Below are 25,922 nucleotides of genomic sequence, written 5' to 3' on the forward strand. Positions count from 1 at the left end.
TTGTCCTTTCTGGAAGGCTCTCAGTGAGGATCATGTGGAGAGAGACAAATTATGGTAGTAATTGTGGATTCTGTTCTTTGCGGAATTCTTTCTCTTCTATTTGTTTGTTGATTTTTATACTTTTATTTTCTCAAAAAGGTACAGGGTGGGGTTTGTATAACGGGGGGTTAAAGTTGATTCTGTATATATATATATATATATATATATATATTCTGTTTATTCAGTTTTTTTATATATGAATCAATAAAAGTGTTAATAACTGATGATTCGGACATAGTAATTCACTGGCATACTGTTTTTGGCATACTAATAAAGTAGTGAGGTATGGATATTCAGATGCAGCTCAAGATTGAGAACCACTGCATTAAATTAGTCCTTTTAACTTTGTAGTGAAAATAAGAAATTATTTACAATTTAAGAAATAAAGATAGAACACTGAAAACATAACCAGGCCTCATTGCAGCTTTGTGGGCTGTTTTGTGTAGGTTTGTAAACATAATTTTACATTTTTGAGGCACAAAATGCATCAGATTTTCTTGACACGAGAACGCAGCATTGACACATTTTAAAAAGTGTTTACTGGTCCTATAGGCTTTAATTGTTTAATTCTTTTCAAGTTTTTTTTTTTTTTTTTTAATTAATGTAAAAATAAGAGAAAAAAATTATATTACACACTGTTGTGTAAACCCAGTTCTTTATTTACCAGAATCTGTTCAACAAAAAACGCATTAATTATTTTCATTCATTCAGAGACTGCATACAGATATTTGTGCTCACCTCTACAATGCTACAAACGTGCTCTACACTCAATGTATTGAATGCTATGAAAGTGTGTTTATCTCAATACATTTTTCTGTAAAACAGAAAAGCATGTCATTATCCACAAGAGATCTTAATCCAGCCTAAAGGGGGTTTCTGGTCTTTGCTGGTTCAGCTGGTTCTCCAGCTTGGCCAAAATGGTTTTCAGCTGGTTTAGATGGCATTACAGCCTGGCCAAGCCAGTGATTAACTAGTCAACCAGCTTACAAGTGTGTTAAACCCCTCTAGAACCATAAAACCAGACCAGCGAAAACCAGCCTGGTGGCCAGCAGAGATCAGCAAAACACATTTTCAGCAGAAATCCCATCAACCATAAAGGAAACAATTCAACATTAAAAACAAGTCAATAAGTTATCCTTCAATTCATTTACTTTAGCAGCATATGAACACATCAACATAGCCTCTACTGCCTTTTATGTATGTTTTTTGAAAAACAGAAGTTGGTACTTTTATTTTGCTTTAATTTCAGATTTTGTATCGCCAATCACAGACATTGATCCTTACTATCAAGAATCAAGAGCTTTAAATGAATCAGATTTTCAAATGTTACATCTGTCAATGAAGCTCACAATACCAAGACAAGACTTGACTCAGTAAACAGGTACAATTGTCTTTATGGCACAAAATGCAGCAATGATCGATCGATCGATCAATCCATCAATCATTAATAAAGTCAATTAGTAAGCAGCACTGAATAATTACACAGACACTGATCCAAAATGCTATAACGGGTAGAAAAAAATAGTTTGTTAAAAGGTATTGGTCCCATTCCTGTGACACGGGATGCCACAGATGCAAACCCTATGATTCGTTATAGTGTTATTTATATTTGCTTTATATTTATAATTTACAGACTGACAGAAACAAATGAGGCAAATATATCTATAATTCTAGAAATAAATGCCAGTGATATCAAAGACTGAGTTTGAACCTTGAACTGAAATTAAAATCACATCACAAAGATAAAACTAAAACTAAAAAACTAAAACACCAGACATATGAATGTGAATATTACTTTGACTGAACAATGATTAAGATGACGAAATGGATGGTGTTGATGAAATATACATATGAGAGTCTAAAGTAGGCACAAGTTCAATCAGTTCATACAAAACAGGTTCTTACTTAGAGGTGAAAGGTGTAATCTAACAGGCCAGTAAAAGGTTGAATAGGAGTATAAATATTGCTATGAAGTCTATACACTGTCTGCCACGAACAAAGCAAATTGCAATTTGAAAAAGCGGCTCACATTTAAATGGTAAATGTCTTTAGAGAGTGAGCCTGTTCATCCATTTAGCCATACATCTTGCCACAATATCAACATTGCATATCTGAATGACAGAGAATGAAGCAAATTATTTTAAATGCAGAGAGAGAGATTTGGAGGGAATTGGTTCAGAAATATAGTTTATGTATTTGTTAACTTTAAGTGAACCAAAAAAACCAACAAAATAAATTCTAAATAATCAGGCTCTAAATCTGAATTCTTTTATCACTTAAACGAGCGGATGCACGAGTTGCTAAATAAAAAACAAGATTAAAAGAAGTTGGTCATCAAATATTGTAATTCAGAAGCCTGCAATGATCTTTTGTGACCTCTGTGGGTTAAATAAATAATATTTTAGATTTACAACCTGGCAACCAGTCTGTATTGCACATAAATGGTAAACGGGCATTTACCACCAACTAAACGGAACAGTTCGCCCAAAAATAAAAATTCTGTCATTATTTACTCGTTACATACCTTCATAACTTCCGTACAACGAAAGCATACAGTGACCAAGTGATGTCAAGACACAAAAAGTACAAACTACCATAAAAATAATCCATATGAATCGTGTACCATATTCAAAGTTTTACGAAGTCATACAACATTTTTAAGGGACAGACTGACATTTTTGTCGTTATTCATTGAAGACCTTCACCTCTCAGCTCTCAAATCTCATTTGAACATGAGCATTTTCAAACTTTCTTACACAAAACTATCGTATGGCTTCAGAAGGCTTGAAATATAGCGCATGAGCCATATAGACTACTTTTATGGTGTGTTTTTGTACTTTTTGAAGCTTGACAACCCCTGGTCACTATATGCTTTCACTTATGAAAAAGAGCAGCATAAACATTCTTCAAAATGTCTCCTTTTGTGTTCCACAGAAAACAAAAAATCAGTCATTAAAATAATGACAGAATGTTTATGTTTGTGTGCACTATTCCTTTAAAAAAAGTTTCATTAACTACAAACAGTTTTTATGTTACCTTTAACCCTTATTTGGACACAGGCCCAAATTTGGAAAAACTAGATAAAAACAAAAAGTTTTGAGAACCACACCAATCAGAAAAGTTTTTACCATGTATTCATGTCAGAAACTATAAACATGTTGCACACATTTTGGTTGCACAAGCTATCTAAAAGTGGCATGGGTGTGCATGTCTGTCAGACTGCAGCTATGTCTAAAAATGTGTCTCAAAAACTGGGTGTAAATTTCTTTGATTCAACTCCAGTCTCTGTGACACAACTTCCAACTTTTTTGTGAGAAAACACAACCCAATGACTACCAAACTGATGAGATAAAGGGTTGTATTTAATCAACGTCTCTCTAAAAAGACTTAGACTCCTACGGTGCCATGTCCAATAAGCTCTGTGGTATCATTATTTGAGGGGTGAACCTCCTCCTCCTCCTCGATACCTTCATCAACGTCCTCTATAGGTGAGTAGTATTCATCACAGCCCAGGACGGACAAGTCGTGCTGTGGTGTGTGTGGCAAGCACTGCGCGGAGATCGTTACCATAGCGCCGGCTGTTGCTGACTTTACCGTTGAGTCGTAATTGGGAGGCGGGCTGGACGAGGAAGGGGACGCAGGGTTAGAGGGGCGGAGCAGAGGGGTGCGCTCAGAATCTGCCTCACTGGTTGCTCCTTCCTCTTCCTCGTCAGCCCTGTGTGGCCCCGCCTCTTCATCAGAATCTGAAGACTCAGAGTACTCTGGGTTGCGACGGGTCACGCGCTGCTTGCACACAGGGCAGGTTTTCTTAGTCTGGGTGAGCCAGGGGTCCACACACCTGCAGTGATAGGCTGAATGATGGGAACAAAAAAATTAATTATGATATTTTGGAAACTTTTGAAAACAGATAAATGAACTTGGAAGGCAACTACGGGATATGGTATCCGGTTGTTATCGCAAAATAAACACCTACAGGTGATCGGGTCCCGACGCGACACATATCTCTGCTGTGTGTGATGCTCACATTGGGCCTCATTCAAGAAATTTTCGTAAATATACAAGTTTTTCTATTTTTTTCCCCCTTTGTATTGTGTATGCACCTGCCCGTGATGTGATAATTTACTGGTTTAACTAATCAATTAATCGTTAACGTTAAGATCGCAAAATGCACATGGAGGACTCCAAACAATATGTGCATGCAGCCTATAATATAATTTACATTAATAAACTTAAGGAATGCAAGTTTTGGCATTTTCCTCTTAAAATATTCTTAGTTCAGTGTATTTTAATACATTTAGGCTGTGCTTAGTACGAATTTGTGAATTGATTTAATTACTGTTAATGAATTAGTCTACTTGTATGCAAGATCACTTATGCATTTTTGAGTTCATTAAAACTTCACGTTGTGGATCATGGAATATTTCGGATCTTCAGACTTATTTTTTTATTTGAAATTAAGTCAAATCATAACACGCTGCATAAACATAGTACTTAACATACCGTTTCTAACTTACATCTTACCGATGGTGAGATGTCAGCTGAATGTACCTTCGTGCTTTCCTGGCGATCTCTGACGTAATTGTAGGTTGGGATGAAACAAGGAGATCAACAGTGCTTGTTGTCATGTACTTTAAAGGGTTACTTTACCCAAAAATGAAAATTCTCGCATGATTTACTTACCTTTAAGCCATCCCAGATGTGTTTGACTTTCCTTCTTCAGTAGAACCGAAATGAAGAATTTTATAAGCAGATTTCAGCTCTGTTTGTCCATACAATGCAAGTAAACGGGTGCCTTCAGGCTGCTGGATGTTTGTCGGTCCAAAAGGCACATTTAGGCAGCATAAAAGTAATCCACATGACTCCAGTTGATCAATTAATGTCTTCTGTTGCAAACCGATAGGTTTGTGTAAGAAACAAATTGATAATTAAAACGTTTTATACTTTAAATCATTGCTTCTGGTCAGCGCTGGATTTCTTTTTGAAATAAACTCTCGCATAATGACCGTCGTGAGACAGGTTAGGTTTTACCCTACTGATGATGTGTTGTTGCAATAGTAATCCTGCTCAGTATGAGAGGAACCGCAGGTTCAGACATTTGGTGCGTGTGCTTGGCTGAGCAGCCACTCGTGCGAAGCTACCATCTGTGGGATTATGACTGAACGCCTCTAAGTCAGAATCCCCCTAAGCGTAAGAATACCGCAGCACCGCGGGACTCCGATTGGCCCGGGACAGCCGGCCCACGAGGGCCCGGCAAGGAGAGCTGTTCGAGCCGGATGAGTGCTGCCCCTCTCCCGTCACAAACTGCACATTTGTGGAAAACCCGGTGCTAAATGACTCGTAGATGACCTGATGTAATGTGATGCGTCAACTGCTGACGGGAAGCGATTTTTAAAACTTTATTACGTTTTAATTATTGATTTATTTTTTACATAAATGTATCACTTCGGTTCAGAAGACATTAATTGATTGACTGGAGTCATGTGGATAACATTTATGCTGCGTAAATGTGACTTTTGGACCGTCAAACAGCCAGAAGCCTGATGACACCCATTTACTTGCATTGTATGGATAAAACAGAGCTGTAATGGGCTTATAAAAATCTTCATTTCAGTTCTGCTGAAGAAGGAAAGACATACACATCTGGGATGGCTTAAAGGTAAGTAAATCATGAGAATTTTCATTTTTGGGTGAACTAACCCTTTAACATACTATCATGGTGTGTGCAGAAAACATTAATGTTCATTTAAAGAGAAACGCTCCAACACTGTTTACACTGAGCCCGCTTCATCTCACATCTGTGTGTCTTCTTCTGTGAACAAGACAATGACATGCAGCCCGCAAGCGCCCTCTAGCGGCGGGTGACTGTATAGACAGTCTGCTGGCTTGATTTCAGAACACATTTATCCTAAAATTAATAAATCAACGATCAACAAGCTGAATCGACCAAATTAATGACAATTAATAGATTTTCGATCAATCATTAACATCCCTATTTTCAACCTTTTCGCCCCAATGCCAAGCACTTCTGCTGGAAAAACAATAGAAATTATATGAAGCAGAGGTGGGAATAAACTATACTTTGAAGAAATAAATGCAAGCAAAAAGAAAACAACAGAACTCTTTTTAACTAATTTATGTTTCTTTTTATTATTTATGTTTTACTAATTTAATTTCACTCAATCAATTATTACTTAATTTCTTCATTACTTATTTCATTTCACTTCTATCAAAATGTAGTAATGCCAGTTTGCCTGAAAGAACACAAAACGTTCGGATGCCTTCCACATGATTTACACATTGTCAGGAGCAGCTGTAAATTTTGTTCATGCCAACTAACATTTTGAAAAAACAAAAACGTTCATGAATCCGAGAATTTAAGTCAGAACAGCTTTACGAACAATTTACACTAAAGTTCGTTCTGCACGTGTTTCATGAATGAGGCCCATGGTGTTTACTGGTTACCGGTATGTTGCAATGTTCTTTGATAGTGACAACAGAACTATTCATAACTGTTTTCAATTCAAATAAAATGTATTAATTTCACAATTAATATAAATTAAATGTAATTTACAGTGTTGGGCATGAACATATAACTTGCAAAAGTGTGGGAAGGGGCACTTTTAAAAGAAATATCGGTGGTCGGTATTGGCCTCAAATGTCCTGATCGGTGAACCACAATTTGAAGCTATAAAAAACACATCTCAAGACCCGTGCATTTTGCATTTGTGCAAGAATGCACCATGTGCGAAAGGCTCCTAACTCATTTTGTTCTGCCTGCTCTCTGTAAATGTAGTTTTGTGAGACTGTGCTGACTGCCTCCTGTGGATTTGCAAAAATTTCAAAGTAGTGTTTATAGTTTTATATAACTGCCAATGGCAGGAAAATGTCTTATTAAGGGTGAAGGCATTACATGCAAACAAAACCGGTTCAAAACACAAACACACTTGCATATATACACACAGAAGACTGAGCGGCTTAATTACCGTGTGAACATGGCAGCACCCTTAGCTTATCTCCCTCTTCATATTCATCCAGGCAAATTGCACACACATCATACTCATCACCTGAGAAAAATATTGAATTACTAAATTGTTAGATGTTCCACTAGAACAATAACAAACAATTTTGCACATGGCACTACAGTGATAAAAAGGACACTGAAGGTGGTATTCTTGGTTTAACTGTACTATATTCAAAGCATATGCAAAAATAAATAATATTTTGACAGATTAACCGATAGCTAATGATGCACATGTTAAGATACAGATACAGTTCAATTGTAATCCAATTATGATATTGTGATATATTGAATCGTGACATATATATATATATACGTATCGTATCATGAGGTGGTTGGCGATACCCAGCCCTATAATTGACAGAATGCCACAGATGTTAAGTAGCATATGTTTCTGTTGCTCACCTTTAACAAACTTATGAGTGGGGATTTTCTTAAGCTGTTCTTTGGAGAGTCGGTTTTTCCGGAGCCTCTTCCTGTGCTGCACACACCGCACGATCTGGACCAAACACAAGAAATTACATACATCATCGCCTCCACTGAACATATCATTGTCTATGTTCAAAACCCTATTGAGCTGCCTACTTAGAAAGCATTTTCAGGCATCACAGGTGTGCTCCTGATGCAAATACTGTTCCAAACATTAGACAGTAAAATTATGCTGTCTTTTAAGATTCTTTATTTTTTTTGCCAAAATCTAAAGTAGCTTTGGCATTGCATGTGTGGGTGAGGAATAGATCAATATTTAAGTCATTTCTTACTATAAATCTACACCTTTTACCAGCCCCAACAACTGTGTAGCTGAATGAGAAAGTCACTTCCACACCAGAATATGGAAGTGAAAGTGCAGATTTATTGTAGAAAAGGACTTAAATATTGATCTTTTTCTCACCCACATCTATTATTTAGCTCCTGAAGAAATGGATTTAACCACTGAAGTCTTATAGATTACTTCTATGCTGCATTTATGTGCTTTTTAGACCTTCTGAGTTCTGGTCACCATTCACTTGCATTGTATGGACCTGTACAGCTGAGATATTCTTCTAAAAATCTTCATTTGTGTCCTGCAGAATAAAGTCATACACATCTGGGATGGCATGAGGGTGAGTGAATGATGAGAGAATTTTCATTTTAGGGTGAACTATCCCTTTAAGAACCTGTGTGATCTTACAAAAATCAAAATAGCAAATTGCTGTATAACATTATAAGCCAATAAGCATATTAACACAGAGAATATTCGTAGACATCCAAATAATGCTCAAGACTCATGTAATTGAATATTGGATTAATCCACATAAACATTTACTTACCAGTATGATAACCATGACAATGATGATAATGCCCACCACGCCGGTGAAGGGGATAAGATAATAAAAGAGAGGGAAGGAGAACTCCGGCTTCAGAATCACATAAGCCCTGCACAAAGAGTGTCATCAACTTCACACAATAAAGATAGTAATCAGATTCAGATCTAAATATGAAAAATAAATCTATATATTTATTATAAGAAAATCCATTATAAAAATACAAATTATTACATGTTTAAAACTATGATAATCTAAACAAAGAGTAAAATAAACAAACCATTTCAATATCAATACATTTTTCAAAAAACATGACTGCCCCATAGAGTAGTTGTGGCATCATTTCCACCACACCAAACAATTTTGCCCCTAACAAATATTTTCAAATGTAAGTGCACTTAATAACCAAGCTGACAAAAGTATCATTGAACAATCATGGTAAATATCACTTGTATTGTTTTATAATATTTTCCCATTTTAATGCACAACTATTCTCACCCTTTCTCTGGTATGATAAAGTTGCGTAGTATTTGAGAGGCATAGTAGCTTGTAAACACAGAGGGAATCTTGATCTCCTCAGCAATCGAGTCTGAACAGCAAAAAGAAAAAAAAAAAAACGACATTAGACAATGCACAGATTCCGTGTAAGCCTAATTATTTTGCTAAGGACTTGCTATTACTGTTATACAACAAAAAAGGTGAACAGATATCACTGGCTAAGTTCAAAATGGAACACTGGTGTACTGCTTTTTGGCAAATAAAGTGGGTCGTCTCAGTTTTACATGCAGACAGAACATTTCCATAATGCATAGTTCACATCTTGCATTAGTAGCAAGCGCAGAATGCACATTAGCCACACACGCACACTAAATACAGTTGCCTGTCTTCTCTCTAAACTCTTCAATTTGGTAATGTACAGGAGCATTACACAACCAAATTTACTCCTGAAAAATTCAGGTAGTGAGAACTCTCAAAAAATTGCTTTGTGTATGTGGTCATAAAGTAGTTCAGAATATACAGTCTCTAATACTTCAACACTGCTCAATAATAACAATGTGTAGAAATATACATGTGTGTCTCTCTCACCATTGCTGTAGCCCATATTGAGAAGTGAATTGGAGTACATGTTGTGCACTATGGCTGCACTGAAACCGGCCTGCTGTGCATGCAGCACCTATTAGACAAAAAGTAATGTCACATTCTTTCTGTAATTCATTATCTACTAAACCTACATACACCAGTTCAAACTATGAGTGTAGTAAAATAACAAGAGTCTGAAGCCTAACAACCCTGTCAATAAAGAAGCTAAAAGCAAGATTACAAGCATATCAAGGATCCTGTTTACTTCTGGTATTCCTATTCTTTTTGGATGATCCAATCAGATGTGGACAGCCCTAAATACAGAGGTAAACATTGTCCAATGGATCTTGTAAACAGTAATCTGACTCGGCTGACCACTTGTGATTGGATCACTCAAGAAGAATTATAATACCACAAGCAAACAGTGCAAAAAGAAAGATAAAAGATCAAGAGATTTTCTACTCACTGACTCTCATATGGAAACGTATTAAACTATAAAACATAACACTTAATTCTAACTTATGTTTCCTTTAACACAAGGCAATGTATCGCAAGCCCTTTTGACATTTAATCACGTGCAGGTTTTTCAAAAGTTTCACTAGTTAAATCTGGGCCGGTACTAGGATTTGATATTTGGTGGGGCACTTGAATGTTTATGGAGGGCAACATTGATCATTTCATCATCAGTCCGGGGAGCGGATTGCCCCTTGATCCTTTCGCTGTCAGTAAGGGTGGGAGCATCAAAGGGTTCTGGGGCGGCTCGAGGCAAATCTACGGGGACAATGCTGCCCCTTAGAACCAGCCATGATATGTTGATCACTTTCATGAATTCTTCATAGCAGCAATGGAATTACTAATGCTGAAAATTACTACTAGCGTTAGCTTTATTAAAACAATGAAGACACTACTCACCTAAATACCCCAAAAACTGAATTTTAACAATTACAAATTTCACAATTATCTGTCCTTATCTGAAACTCCTGTTCAAAACTAATCAATTACTAATTAATTTCATACTAGTTGGAATTCCAAGTATACATATCAGCTATGCCCAAAAATTATAATTTTTGATAACTGCAGTTTGGTTCTCACTAGTGGTAACATTAATGTCAGATACCTATAATCTCATTGATCAAAGATATCATTAACTACTCTTTAATTGATATCTGATATCCATTTCCAGAATATCTGAAATTAATATTGTCACTAGTGAAAACAAATTTCCAGAAAACCAAAAATACAAAGCTGATATGTATATTTAGAATTCCAACAAGTAGGAAATTAATTATAGATATCTGTTATTGCGTTTTGAACAGGAGTGAAAGAGAATCAGGAAAATCTACTACTCTACTAGTCAAAAATTACGTCTTCTACGTGTTGAAATTCTATTTTTGATATCAAGAATGGCTATTTAGGAGAGTAATGACATTTTTATATCAAAAAGTAATGTTTTTACCAGTGCAAACACTAATAGTAATTCCAGTGTTTACATTAAAGTGCTGCTGCTGAAATTTCACATGGTTCATTAATATTCTTGACCCATTGAAACACTAGCGGGGTCTGTTCGGATAGGGTCGTGGACACCAGGGATAGAACAATGCCATTTAATAAACAATGCCTTTATTAAAAAAATTTCAGTGGCTGCCCAAGTGAAATTTCGGCCCGCTAATGGCAAATTAAAAGAGATAGTTCACACAAAAATGAAAATTCTCTCATGATTTACTCACCCTCCAGATGTGTATGACTGTCTTTCTTCTGTGGAACACAAATGAAGATGTTTAAAAGAATATTTCAGCTCTGTGAGTCCACACACTGCAAGTGAATGGGTGCCAAAATTCTAAAGCTCCAAAATCCACATAAGGCCAACATAAAAGTAATCCATAAGACTCCAGTGGTTAAATCAATGTCTTCAGAAGTGATATGATAGGTGTGGGTGAGAAACAGATCAATACATAAGTCATTTTTATCATAAATTCTCCTCTCTGCCCAGTAGGGGGCGGTATGCATGAAGAATTTGAATAAATTCAGAAGAAAAAGAATGTGAAAGTGAAACTGGAGATTGACTGAGCAGGGAGAAGAATTTATAGTAAAAAAGGACATAATATTGATCTGTTTCTCACCCACACCTAATTTTGGCACCCATTCACTTGCATCGTATGGACCTACAGAGATGAGAAATTATTAAAAAAAAAAACCTTCATTTGAGTTCAGCAGATAAAAGAAAGTCATACACATCTGGGATGGTATGAGGGTGAGTAAATAATGAGAGAATTTTCATTTTTGGGTGAACTATTCCTTTAAGGATAATCTTGAGTCTAGACTTTTCGTGGTGCGACTGAAGCTTGGTTTTCACACGAGTTTGTCGCGAGCCATCACAAAACTGTTCTCGGCAATGATCTGCTCTGCATCTCTGGAGCGCACGCAATGGGCGCACGGGCTCTCCTCGACATCGCAGTGCAGACCACAAAACTGATTCGACCCCATTCTAAGAGAGAATTTAATAGTTAGGGTTTTCCCCTAATCAAAAATAAAGGGTTTTTCAAATTACACATCATCATCCTTAAAATGGTCAAATGTATCACGATTTTATAGTAGTAACAGTTACTGTCAAATATTTTGACGAAAATGTTATAGTTTAATATTAAATAATCTATTAGGTAGAATCTTTTAGAACTGATTTTTAACTATGGCAGTTTTAGTTAACCTTTCTAAATGTGTTTCGGCTACACTTTTTTCGTAACAAATATTATAATTTATTATTAATTGTATTATTTTTATTTTAATTTTAAAAAGACTAGCTACAATGATCTAACCACAGTAAAATGAGGAGCCATCAATGAGGGGCTTTCCTGTGCTTATATGGCAATGCACTGTAAATATATGGTCAAGTTCATAAAGGGGTTTAAACTCTGGACCTTCAAGACTTATGGACAAAATATGGACAAAGTTTTCCTCCTGTGTAATACATATTTTGTTTGAATGATGTTTGATATTAGAAAACAAACTTGATAATAAAACTAATAGGCTCATATAAATAGGCTCATCAACTTTTAAAAGGGGAAAGAGTAAACTTTCTGTATCCTTTGTTGTTGACTTCAACAACAAAAATAATGGCACTTGATACATGCCCTTACACTTGAAAACCATGAACAAAACCATGTAAGATAAAAGAAAATGCCACCCAGCCTACATTAAACACGGGTTATGTTTTTCACTGTTGGGTTCATGTTCAATATAAAATCTGGGTGCCGAAGCAAAACCAGTTGAGAAACACTGGTGTAGTGATTCAGTAGTATTAGTATTTATGTTTAATAAAAATAGTGCAAGTAATTTTCTGCCATGAGGCATTTCATTTTTTGACAGTTCAAAAGGATTGGCATTTAAACAAGTGAAAACTGAATTATAGATATCTATCATTTATATCCTGCATGTTAATTAAATGTCGAAATGGCTTGCGATAGACAGAAATACTTTGATTTTGGAAAAATCTATTGGCATTTTCCAGCTTTACAGCAACATTAACCTTGATTTCAAAGTTACAGTCATAGCGTCGAATGAGGACGATATATTTTGTCGTGCTGTTGGGATCGGAGGGGGTGGGAGAAACAGGAGGGGGATCTATAGTCATGCAGGCGTTCTGAGGACGAGCTTCAACCAGCACACCCTGAGAGACGGAGATAAAGAGAATTAGATCAACTGCACTTTATTCAGAATTTGGGCAAATAACAACAGTCTAGCATTAGGGATTAATTACCGTTAGTCCATCTTTTGGCAGAGGAGAGCCAAAAAGAGCAGGCAGATCTTCAAACAGCATAGATGTCATGTTACTGTAATGCTGTATGGAGCACAAAAAAGGTCATCAGCAACCACTAACAGAGGGACAGTGCGCATTAATCTCAAATCAAATCAAAACGTAAAAAATATCTCCCCCTCTTGACATTAAACAGTTAGTTTACTCAAAAATGAAAATTCTATCATTCACCAATCCTCATGTGCGACTTACTTTCTTCAATGAAACACAAGAAAAGTTGACAGACATTGCTCTTCCATACAATGAAATCATATAGTGACCATAAAAGACAAAAAGCAGTATAAAAGTATCATAAAAGTAGTCCATACGACTCTACACCTGTGCTATTTGCCAAGTCTTCAGAAGCATACGATAGCTTTGTGTGAGGGACAAACAGATCGTAGTTCTCAAATCTTATTCATTTACATGATCATTTATTCATTTATTAGACGCTTTTATCCCAAGCGACTTGCACATGAAGAATACAGTGATTCATCCTCAAGAGAAGTGCTGCTATACAAAGTTCACTAATTGCTCAAGTAGAGAGGAAAGTGAGAGACAATAGTGAAAGATTTGTTATATATATAAAGAAAGAGTAAGTGCAATAACTGGATTGAGTCAAATGCTCATGGAAGAGAGGTATATCTTGACAGTTGTAAGGGAATCAGCTGTTTGGGTGGATGTTACAGTTCTGTCAAAAATGGTGAATGTATATGTCAATATGTCAATAACGAACACGGATGAGGCAGGAGGTCTCTATTAACACAAAGCTACCTTTAAAACTAAGAAAACAGTTACTCACAGCATATATATATGCCTGTCCAGGAAAGGGTGCCAGAGTGCAGCATAAGAAAAGGCCCAAAACGCCCAGCCGTGTCCCCACATACCCCATCCTGAATTAGGCTGGGCCCTGATGATGGGTGATGAAGACCTGCACACAGATTTTGAAAGAAATGTTTTTACAAACTTAATCATCAATGACAAAAGTTTTCAGTATGACAATTTCTAAAGAAAGGGACTTCTAAAGACAACTTTTCACTGAAGTAATAAACAAACAACAAAATTGACACAACCAGGCCTATAAAATAAAAAAACCTAGCTCATTCTGATAAATACTGGTTTTTCTAGCAGGGGGTCCACAGAGAAGATCATTCCTTGTTTTGTTTTTCATGGCATTTCTAACCCTCTTACCAATTAAGAGCTCTTTTAAGCACTAAAATGTAAATGCTTTTAATAAAGGTTATTATAAAGTGAAAATCTAGATTCTGTAAGAAGGCTGAAAACCCCTGAAATATCTTTCTGTCTATATCTATCACACATTAAAGGAATGTTCCAGGTACAACACAAGTTAAACTAAATCGACAGGATTGGTGACATAATGCTTACTGCCACAAAATGTTTTTCGACAGATCTATTGTAAATAAAAAAATAAAAAAAGCAACAGTAAGGCACTTTACTTAATTAAATAAAAGAGGCCAGTCCATAAACTTTCAAATACACACTGTTTCAAAAATACAGCCACTAGAGGTAGACTGTTATATATCGGCTTTACCGATTAATCTGTGCTGATAGGTTTTTTTTTTTTTTTTGGAGCTGTCGGTTATCGGCAAAAAACTATGCCGATAGTCGCTGGTATTTTTTATTTATTTTTTATTCCTGTGGCCGGCACTGAAGGATTCTAGATTAGCGGCCTCTAGAGGTGAAATAAAAATAATCACGTGGGATTTGCTGTACCGAAAATCATCATTGAAAATATTCATAGATATTTTTATTAGGGATGGGCATTTTTGAGGAATTTTGTAGTTGAGTACTCTAACCCACAAAAGACGATTACCCGATCACTTAAAATGCAAGTTTAAAAAACACGCACACATATGTGAAACTTTCGATTTATTGTTGTGTTACCAAGAACAGTTTCAAAATAAGATAACTTCAACAAACTATGTTTTGGGAAAAAATAAATGAACAATATGCATTAATAAAAAATTTAAAAAAATAAATAAATAAATAAAAAAGTAAAATAAAATATTTGCACTCACCCGGAGCTTACACAGAATCCAACACTGATGGCATGAAGGTAATACATATAGGCTACATAAACTCTGTTCATACACTCTTTTATAAAATGTGCTCTGCCTGTGTTAAGATATTTCATGCTCATTCGCACATACTGGTCTGGTAAGCCATCAGAATATGTGGAATAATATTGATTACCACAAAAATTAATTTTGACTTGCAAAAGACTAAAATGACTGTAAAAATTATGATTTAAACAACATTACAGCTCAAATAATACATGAGTTTTAACAGAAGAATCAGTGCAAGTGCTTTTATAAAATTATAGGCTTCATATTTCTGCTTTTGAACCCTCCAAAAATTGGCCCCCATTTACTTCTATTGTAAGTGCCTAACTGTAACCCAGATATTTGCTTTTTATAAAGGGACGAGTCGAAATAATTTTTTGTGGTAATCAACATTATGCCACAAATGCTGTCGATTGAACTTAACTTGTATTGAACCCCAAATATTCCTTTTTTTTTTTTTACTCTGTCTTTATTATATATATTTACATGAACAGAACAGAATAAATACAATTACATATCAACATTTACTTATATATATATATATAAAATAAATAATAAAAATTATAGTAAATAAAAAAATAAAAAACAGAGCGGTCTCTAGCCGCAAGTGTTGACATTAGCATCTTGTTGTTGTTGTCTTTTAAATAGATGTGTTTCGATTGGTGCCCATTTCTGTTTAAAAAAAATCCAATTTCAACTGCAATTCAGCAGTCATCTTCTCAAACATATGTATCTGTTTCAATCTTTGCATCCATTCTGTTACGGTGGGTACATGCAGTTTCATCCAGTTCACAGTATTCATCTTCCTAGCAGACATTAGTAATATAAACTCAGCAAAAAAAGAAATGTCCTCTCACTTTCAACTGCTTTTATTTTCAGCAAACTTAACGTGTAAATATTTGTAGGAACATAAAAAGATTCAACAACTAAGACAAGTTTTACAGACATGTGACTAACAGAAATGGAATAATGTGTCCCTGAACCAGAGTATGTGAGCGGAGCGGAGTGGAAGTGGAGCGAGGAGTGGAGTGGCATGATTTCGGCTGGAGCGAGGAGTGGGTTTGTAAAAAATCGGAGCATCATTGTTTTCTCTCGCCCCAAGAGTGCTCCACTAATGCTCCATCACGAGCACAACACCTGTTAACAGCCCTTAATGCAGTAATTCACCACGTGTTAAGCAGTGTTAAACACTGTTGGCATGAAGGAAAGATGGAATTTCTGATATAACCAGAAAGAATGTGATAAAACAAAATAAAAAATACTAATTTCAAATCTAGCGGCACTTGGTAATGTTCGACCTCCAACGCGAAGGTTACTTTCGCTTTCTGTTTTCGCGCTACCTATTATTGATTTAAGCTTGCGGTGAAGCTTGACTTAACTACATGCTTGTGTCTCGTCTCTTTATTCTTATGTCAACTGGCATACAGTGAAAATTAATGAAGGGATGGCGAAGGAGAACACGAGTGGGGAGGTGATTGCCACGATCAAAGGTTTGTTGTGAAATCCTAAAAGATGTGTCCAAAAAACACGATGATAATCCATTCACATGTGGAGAGAAAATCTGTCAGTAATACATATATCCCCTATTAAATATTTTTAATAATCATATTAACATTCTAATCTAATGCATGTCAATCTTAACTGTTGGCCATTATGTCCCACATTAAAAATAATTAAACTTTTAACGACGTAAAACACCAACTGAACTAATCAGTGTTAATATTGCATAGTTTGACTTTAATCGATTGCCATCTACATTTATTATGGTGCCTTAGGCTAATTTATGCATTATTCATTTGCAGATGAAGCTCATCAAATCCGAATAGAGGAAGATTTAAAATCTTAAATTCAAACGCTAGTATTTCTAAAAGTGAACTCTGAATTAGACATATAGTTTTGACAGTCTTATCTAGTTTTGATTAAAAAAAAAAAAGTGTAGAACATTTTGAGAATGTAATTTTTTCGTTCACAGAATTATAGGGCAAGGTTAATTAAAAGAAGTGCAATAATAGAAAATAACAGGCAATAATTAGGCAATAATACATAGGCCTAATAATGTTTTTATTTTTTGGGGTAATTTATTAATTTGATTTAATGTTTTGTTTTTGTTCTGGTCATTTATAAAAATGGTAATTTATATTTTTAATTTAATTTTTTTGTTGTTGTTGTTTTTTTGTTTTTTTTTTTGCATCTAGCAATTTATTTAATTGATCAAACCGAGAGAATGCTGCCAATATGTTTCAAAAGTAAGCTATAAAAATTATTTTATTTAGTCTTGGGCTAATGTTAGTGTTCTAATAAAGCACATTGTAGCTTTTCTTCTAGTATTGTGCATTTATTTTTCATTTAATACACCTTCTGCATGGAAGGCTGTGGTATTAAAAAGCATACTGAAATAACTTTACAGTGGAGAGGTAGTTAGGCGCTAATTTTGCCATGGAGTGAAAATGGAGTGGGGTTTCTCCGATCTAGGAGCGCGGAGCGAGCGAGGAGTGGGAAATGGACAACCCGGAGTGGAGCTGGAGCGGAGTGATTAAAGAATGCTTTGAGCACAGAGGGGAAATTGTCGCCGCCCCACTCCACTCCACTCACATACTCTGCCCTGAACAAAGGCGGGTAACAGTCAGTATCTGGTGTGGCCACCAGATGCATTAAGTACTGCAGTGCATCTCCTCCTCATGGACTGCACCAGATTTGCCAGTTCTTGCAGTGAGATGTTACCCCACTCTTCCACCAAGGCACTTGCAAGTTCCTGGACATTTCTGGGGGGAATGGCCCTAGCCCTCACCCTCCGATCCAACAGGTCCCAGTCGTGCTCAATGGGATTGAGATCCGGGATCTTCACTGGCCATGGCAGAACACTGACATTCCTGTCTTGCAGGAAATCATGCACAGAATGAGCAGGATGGCTGGTGGCATTGTCATGCTGGAGGGTCATAGCAGGATGAGCCTGCAGGAAGGGTACCACATGAGGGAGGAGGATGTCTTCCCTGTAACACTCAGTGTTGAGATTGCCTGCAATGACAACAATCTCAGTCCGATGATGCTGTGACACACCGTCCCAGACCATGACGGACCCTCCACCTCCAAATCGATCCCGCTCCAGAGTACAGGCCTCGGTGTAACGCTCATTCCTTCGATGATAAACGCGAGTCCGACCATCACCCCTGGTGAGACAAAACCGTGACTTGTCAGTGAAGAGCACTTTTTGCCAATTCTGTCTGGTCCAGCGAAGGTGGGTTTGTGCCCATAGGCGACGTTGTTGCCGGTGATGTCTGGTAAGGACCTGCCTTACAACAGGCCTACAAGCCCTCAGTCCAGCCTCTCTCAGCCTATTGCTGACAGTCTGGGCACTGATGGAGGGATTGTGCGTTCCTGGTGTAACTCGGGAAGTTGTTGTTGCCATGTACCTGTCCCGCAGGTGTGATATTCGGATGTACCGATCCTGTGTAGGTGTTGTTACACGTGGTCTGCAACTGCGAGGATGATCAGCTGTCCTTCCTGTCTCCCTGTAGCGCTGTCTTAGGTGTCTCACAGTACGGACATTGCAATTTATTGCCCTGGCCACATCTGCAGTCCTCATGCCTAAGGCACGTTCACGCAGATGAGCAGGGACCCTGGGCATCTTTCTTTTAGTGTTTTTCAGACTCAGTAGAAAGGTCTCTTTAGTGTCCTGATTTTTATAACTGTGACCTTAATTGCCTACAGTCTGTAAGCTGTCAGTGTCTTAACGACTGTTCCACAGGTGCATGTTCATTATTTGTTTATGGTTCATTGAACAAGCATGGAAAACATTGTTTAAACCCTTTACAATAAAGATCTGTAAAGTTATTTGGATTTTTACAAAAGTATCTTTAAAATACAGTGTCCTGAAAAAGGGACGTTTCTTTTTTGCTGAGTTTATGTATTATAAATAGTTGAGATTTATTCAACTGATCTGGTGGAAATCTGTCAAGCAGAAAATAAAATGGGAGCATAGGTAAATTACTCCCTAAAACTTTGTCTATTTCCCTTTTAACCCCCTGCCAATACACCTGTATTTTTGGGCATTCCCAAAATATATGTGTAATCTCCTACCTTTCCACACTCCCTCCAGCACTGTGATAATGGAGAGGCACTATCAAAATTAGCAACCTTCAATGGCATTCTGAAAAAACTTATCTTCATTTTCCAATCAAATTCCCTCCACATTTGACTGTTAATGCCCTTATGACAACCAGCACATATATTTGTCGACATCTCATCCTCAATTACAATATCTAACTCTAACTCCCAGTTTCTCTTGATATGAGATGTATCCTCAGACTGATCCTGCATTAGTTTTCTATAGATATGATCAAAATGATTTTTTGTAGGCAGATGGTGTTCAATTATACTAATAAAATATTGTTCAACATTTATTGGAGTTCTTTTAATTATGTCCCAATATCTGTGGTTTGTGATATAGTGTCTCAATTGTAAATACCTAAATAAATCATTAGACTTCAGTTTAAATCTATCAGGTAATTGAGGAAAAAGACTGTATAATCTCCCTATCAAAGAGTTGATGAATTACCTTTAAACCATCTATTAAAGACATTGTCCCAGATAGAAGGGAGAAAATCTGGATTACCCCTTATGGGTATTGCACGTGATAAGGTTATTGCTCCTCTTAACTTTTTTTGTATTGTGGACCAAATTTTTAGAGTATGCTGTATCCATATATTCATTTTCTTAACTTTTTTCTGTGCTTGCTGGTCCATAAAATGGCAAAAGTGTCAAAGAAATTCCAGGAAGTGAATTTTGTTCAATATGAACCCATTCTACATCATTATCCTTACAAATCCAAGCAACTATAGCCCTAAGCTGAGCAGCCCAAAAGTAGGATTTAAAATTAGGGAGGCTCAACCACCCCCAGTAGTAAAATTTTTCTAATTAATGAAATGCTGAGACCGGAACCCACACTGGAAGGGACTGAAATAGGAAAACAAGTCTAGGTAATATATAAATTTTCACCGTTTCCACTACCAAACATGGAGAGAGGTAGTACTTCCCATCTTGCCAAGTCTTTTTTTATATTTTCGAAGAGGCGTGTGTAATTAGCCAAGTACAAATGGGATGTCATAGGTGTAAGAGTGACACCTAAGTATCTAAAACCCTGACTGGACCATCGAAAAGATACCTCATCATTCAACTGGGTGGGCCAGTTTCCTGAAATCATCATTGCCTCAGACTTCTTAGCATTTACTTTATATCCAGACACTGAACAATAATCCCTGAGGCACTCTAAAAGGGGATTTGATGAGAGGGGATTTTCATTAAATAACAATACATCATCCGCATATAGGTATATTTTATGACATTTCCCTCCTCCATCTGTTATTCCCTGTTTTCTAGGGTTGCTCCTGATTATTTCCGCTACTGGCTCGATGCTAAGTGCAAATAAAACTGGGGACAAAGCATCTCCTTGTCGAGTTCCCCTACCCAAATTAAAAAATTCTGAGCAATGGCCATTGAGTCTAACTCTTGGTTTGGTATTTTTGTAGAAAACCTTTACCCATTTGACAAAATTATCATGAAACCCCATACAGCTCAGAGTCTGTTCCAAAAACACCCAGTCCACTCTATCAAATGCTTTCTCAGCTGAGTGGAGTTTTCTAAGCTGAGAAGCATAGAGGGCGTGGAATATTCCTTTCAGCGATTTCACGCTCATATATACTGGTCTGATAAGTTTCCGAGTTTCGCATTTTTTTCCACCATAAAAGCAGACCCTCATCTGTTGGTTTACATGACTCCAATAAGAACCGAATACAAATAGAGTAGAATTCAATAAGGATTAAAATATTACAAGTACTGCCTTGTAATATAGCTTGGCTGCATCGACGCTACAATATATCTTCTTCTCTCCATCTCAAATGTAACTGCGTGTAATTTGGTGAGAGATTCAGAGAGAAAACATTGTAATACAGCGCTGCTAACGGCAGGGAAATGCGGAAAGGAAAAATGTATTTGCGATACTCGAGCAATGTTTTTTAATATTCAAGCAGCTGGTGCAGAACGAGTACTCGATTACTCGTGCACATCCCTAATATTTATCCTCACTTCAATGCAGATTTTGTTATTTGGATTAGATAATCAAGTGTTCTAAATTAAAGTGAGGGCATGCAAAGAAAAATGTGTCTAGAAAAGTGCCCCGTCAGCACATACCTTGTGTCTCCAACTTCATATCTTGTGAATAACAATAAACCGTATTCTTCATTATAAACATCGTCTGGGGAAATATGTTTACAAAACCTTTCATCTGGTAAATATATAGGCTATAAATGGCTTTGTTTGGTAAATACTTAAATATAGAGCATTCTAGTCTCCGTCATTGTGAAATAAGAGTTCCCAGTATATTGGCTTGTTTATAGTTAAAAGTGTCACACAGAAAATCGTAATTTTTTATCTGTTTATTATTAGGATTTTGGTTGACTACTAAACTGCATCTGGGATTTTATTTATTTTGGACTCTTGTAGCCTGTATGTCTGTACCCATCACAGTATGGAAGGACTAAGAAATGTTAGTAAAAATTATCAGCCGATTATCCGTCTTTTCCACCACCTTAATTATCGATATTGGCCAGATCCACTATTGGTCGACCTCTCATGGCCACAAGACGTGAACATTATTAAGTGTTAGCATGATTTTAGTATCATAAAATCAAGGATTTACTAGTATTATTTTTTGTTGTAATCAACATTATGCCACAAATGCTGTTGATTGAGCTTAACTTGTATTGAACCTGGAACATACCTTCAATACTTGACTTGTCTCTTTAGCTATTTAAAAAAGCAACTGTCACAGACACGCAATTTTCACTTTCTTGAAAACGTATTTCAATGACATAATTTATCTTAACGCCTCCATAAAAAGAACCTTTTTAAATACAAATGTCCATGCATTCTTAATTAGTGCCATTTCAAGCATTCCACCCTGCTCATCTGTCCAAGAAATAATTAACCATGATTGTAAAAAGCACAGAGTACATCCAGGGAATTAAAGTGTTAATCAACTGCAAGGAATCTGCTGTTTATGAGTCATCAACTTTCACGGAAGTGAAACCAAACATTAAAGGAATGAGCACATCTGCCAAATTTCAGACTCTCTGGGAGGAAACTGCTCTTTTATTCAGTTCGTCATTGCATCATAATAACCATTAAAAACACAGCGTAATGTGTCGTCAGTCTGTAGGGCTGCGGAACCACACAGGCAGCATTCAAGATTCATTGAAAAAGACCAATAGATAAGACATGCCACTGCCAGTGCCCTCAAGGTGTGTCTAAGAGTCATCCAACATATTATAAAAGCTACAATACTGAGGATGGTCCAATTGAAGAGCACAGAACAGAGAATAAGTCAACCAAAATAGATTCTGGACAGATAATCAATGCTGATACTTCTAACTAATCTAGGACTAGGCTTAACCCGAGCCTGGGAAACAGCCTTTAAGACCAACCAGCAAAGCACAATGCTAATCAACCGACTTGTGTTGTTTTGAGGGAAGTTTGCTCAAGAAACAACAAGAAAGGAGGCATGACATTTTCCAGCTAGAATTCTTCTACTGTAACTATTAGTCTGTGAATGCTCTCAAAAAACAAACACACAAACAAATAATACAGTCAAGATCTATGATCATGCGCGTGGATGTCAATGGATAATGCACAAATAATTTTGTAATTTTTTTTTTTTAGTCCATTACACGTAAATAAATGTTGTCCAACATCTCTAATACTATAATACTAATAATATGTATTAGACTATTACACATATCAGCATTATATCAGCCATCCTGTAGTTATCTGTTTCGGTACCAGCTATAGAGTGCAACAGTCAGGATATGGAAGTAGAAATCCCATACATTTTTTCCATAGGCTCATTAATTTTCAATGATAACTTATTAAACTTTTAAGACAGATCTGCCATGAGCTCTGAGGTTGTTAATTGATGGTGTATGCTTCTATTGAAGCCATCAGTCCATTTTATTTCAACTTCATTTTTTAGAAATTGTATTTAATAGCGGAATTCCTGGTGAAGAACTACATTACCCATGATCCTGAAAAGCTCCACCAATCAGAGAATCGCGGCCGACAATGCATGCCAAACAAGCACTGAAGCAGGCGCCCATTTCTGTGAGTTAAGCAATCGAGTCGGTACTCCTACACTCTCAAACTACTCATAATCAACTTTAAATCCATAGTTTTATATTTTTTCATCGTTTTTTTTTTTTTATTTGATTGTCATTCGCAATGCTTCATGGGATTGTAGTGCATTCCCTCATTATTGACGTTAAAGGTGCACTCAGGAATTTTTTAGTATGTCAAAGTGACTTACATTGGCTTACACTGACACCTAGTGGCCTGGAAGCTGCATCATTCAAACATAGTAGATTTCAGTCCCCAATGCCATTGTAGAAATTCACCTATGCACAGTAAACCAGGATTCATTTAATCAATGAATGAAAGTGTTCAATAAAAGGGCAGTTACTGAGATTAAGCGAGTAGTATCCAGCAGGTCTTGTGATGCTAACATGGCTGCCACCATGAGGTGCCCCTGCCCCATGTAGAATAAAACAGCTTTTATAAGGTTGAACACTTCATCTTTCATGAGTGGTCATGATTTCATTCATATGTTTCAATATATTACTATTAATTTCTTTAGAAGTAAAAATTTCAAATGAGGAAATGTTTTTTTTTTTTTACTGAGTGCACCTTTAAGTATCTTGTACCTTTGTCTTTTTGTCTGACTTTCAAATACTTTTTTTTGCTTCAAGCTTGGTCTCTGCAGTCTTCAAGTCCTCATAGAAGTTTCCTTCTGAAGACTTTGGAGTGCGTTATTTTGGTAGTTTTTGATATTGCTTTCTCTCTTTTCAAACACAAAGAAATTGAGCTTTTGTTTCAAAAAGCTATATGTACAATATCTCTATACATGTATATGAAGCGCTGCATATAATGATGATGGGAAATGTAGTTTATCGCCTCATAAACCAGCTAAACAAGTTGTATTTTCTATAAGGCTTTATCTTTATTTTTTTTAAATTATTTTTATTAACAGTACGGAAACTGTACAGTCCATATTCACAATTAAAATCACCTAAAGGCTAGTAAAAATCGCAGAAAGTCGCGACTCAGTTTCGTTACAGTTCTTCCCACATTAATTGATTTGACTTGTAGACATATACTTCCCGTTCCCAACTGTCCACTGCGACACTGATACTGAAATATCTAATTACATCACAAAAGTACATATGAAGGCCATATTGTAATAATGTCGAGGTGTCACTGTCAGTGAAAAGATTGTAATTGTTTTTACTCACTGAACACGCGACTTCCAGAAGCTAGCTGGCTTATCACTCTTATTGTTCAGCTGACAGCGTCTGTCAGTGTCTCCCACTCACGTCGTCGCTTTAATTCAAATGTGGTCGTTATAACACGGCGATTAATTCATACAATGTTCCTTCTCGCAACCGCTCATCGATCTGTATCGGTTGCTTGTGCAGATTGTCTGTAGTGTTTTGGCCCTTCCAGGAAAAACGATCACACGTTTGTTTACGATTCTGCAAGGCCAACGGGGAGTACGAGACATGCGATTATCGCGAGAGCGCCGCTCAAAGGGGCGTCCGCGGACCACCTGGCGGTTTATGGTGGAATTGCAGGGGGTTGGTGGACATGCCAGTGCCGAATGAAATAAGAAAGAAGTAAATGCAAATAAACAACTTTTAAAAATTAACTAAAATAGTTCATTTCAGACCCGGGATATTTGTCAGTGCATATTTATCAGGGTAGGTTAATTTTTTTAAAGTCAATTTCTGCGCAAGACACAAACCTACAAAGTTGTAGCAAAGGAACCTGCCATTAAACAGCCCATTGATGGCTTTTCATTGAATCTTAAAGGAATATTCCGGGTTCAAAACAAGTTAAGCTCAGTCAACAGCGTTTGTGGCATAAATATGATTCCCACACAATTTTCTTTAGACTCGTTCCTCCTTGTCTTAAAAAAAAAGCAAAAATGGGTTCCACTTACAATGAAAGTCAATGGGGCCAATCTGTAAACGTTAAACAACATTAAAACAGAAACAATATGCGTGTAAAAATGGGATTAGTGTGATAAAATCACTTACTAACCTTTTCTGTGTAAAGTTAAATCCAATTTTACAACTTCATTGCCATGACGACGTAATGCCATAACCCTAAAACGACTGTAAAAACAACTATTTACAGCTCAAATAATCCACAAGTTTTAACAAAAGAATTAATGTAAGCACTATTATAAAGTTATAAGCTTCACATTACTGCCTTTAAACCCTCTGAAAATTAGATAATAAAGATGAGTCTAAATAATTTTTTTGGGTAATATGCCACAAATACTGTTGATTGAGCTTGACTTGTCTTGAACCTGGAATATTCCTTTAAAGTAAAACAATTATGAATTTTTGGCCAAAACATATTGTGTTAAAAAATGTGACAACTTGCTCCAACCTGACATTTATGACAAATATATAATATAATATAATATAATATATATATAATAGCTATAGCAAAAATTTTATTGAAATTGTAGTTTGAAGACAGAATTCACAAAATAAATT

The 25,922-nt window shown here is 36.4% G+C and overlaps 1 protein-coding gene across 1 annotated transcript; it reads right to left on the reverse strand.

Annotated features, from left to right (window-relative positions):
- Positions 1–677: 677 nt before the first annotated feature.
- On the reverse strand, positions 678–24,903 carry LOC127437283 (E3 ubiquitin-protein ligase RNF167-like). The gene is made up of 10 exons (XM_051692124.1): positions 24,651–24,903; positions 14,034–14,162; positions 13,196–13,276; positions 12,965–13,105; positions 9,448–9,535; positions 8,860–8,950; positions 8,368–8,473; positions 7,463–7,556; positions 7,023–7,103; positions 678–3,890 (listed from the first exon to the last, which is right to left on the reverse strand). The coding sequence occupies exons 2-10, from the start codon at positions 14,121–14,123 to the stop codon at positions 3,427–3,429; spliced, it is 1,236 nt and encodes a 411-aa protein (XP_051548084.1). The 5' UTR covers positions 14,124–14,162; positions 24,651–24,903; the 3' UTR covers positions 678–3,426.
- Between the last annotated feature and the right edge of the window lie 1,019 nt (positions 24,904–25,922).

Source organism: Myxocyprinus asiaticus, chromosome 4, assembly GCF_019703515.2.
Source record: "Myxocyprinus asiaticus isolate MX2 ecotype Aquarium Trade chromosome 4, UBuf_Myxa_2, whole genome shotgun sequence".
NCBI classification, from domain to species: domain Eukaryota; kingdom Metazoa; phylum Chordata; class Actinopteri; order Cypriniformes; family Catostomidae; genus Myxocyprinus; species Myxocyprinus asiaticus.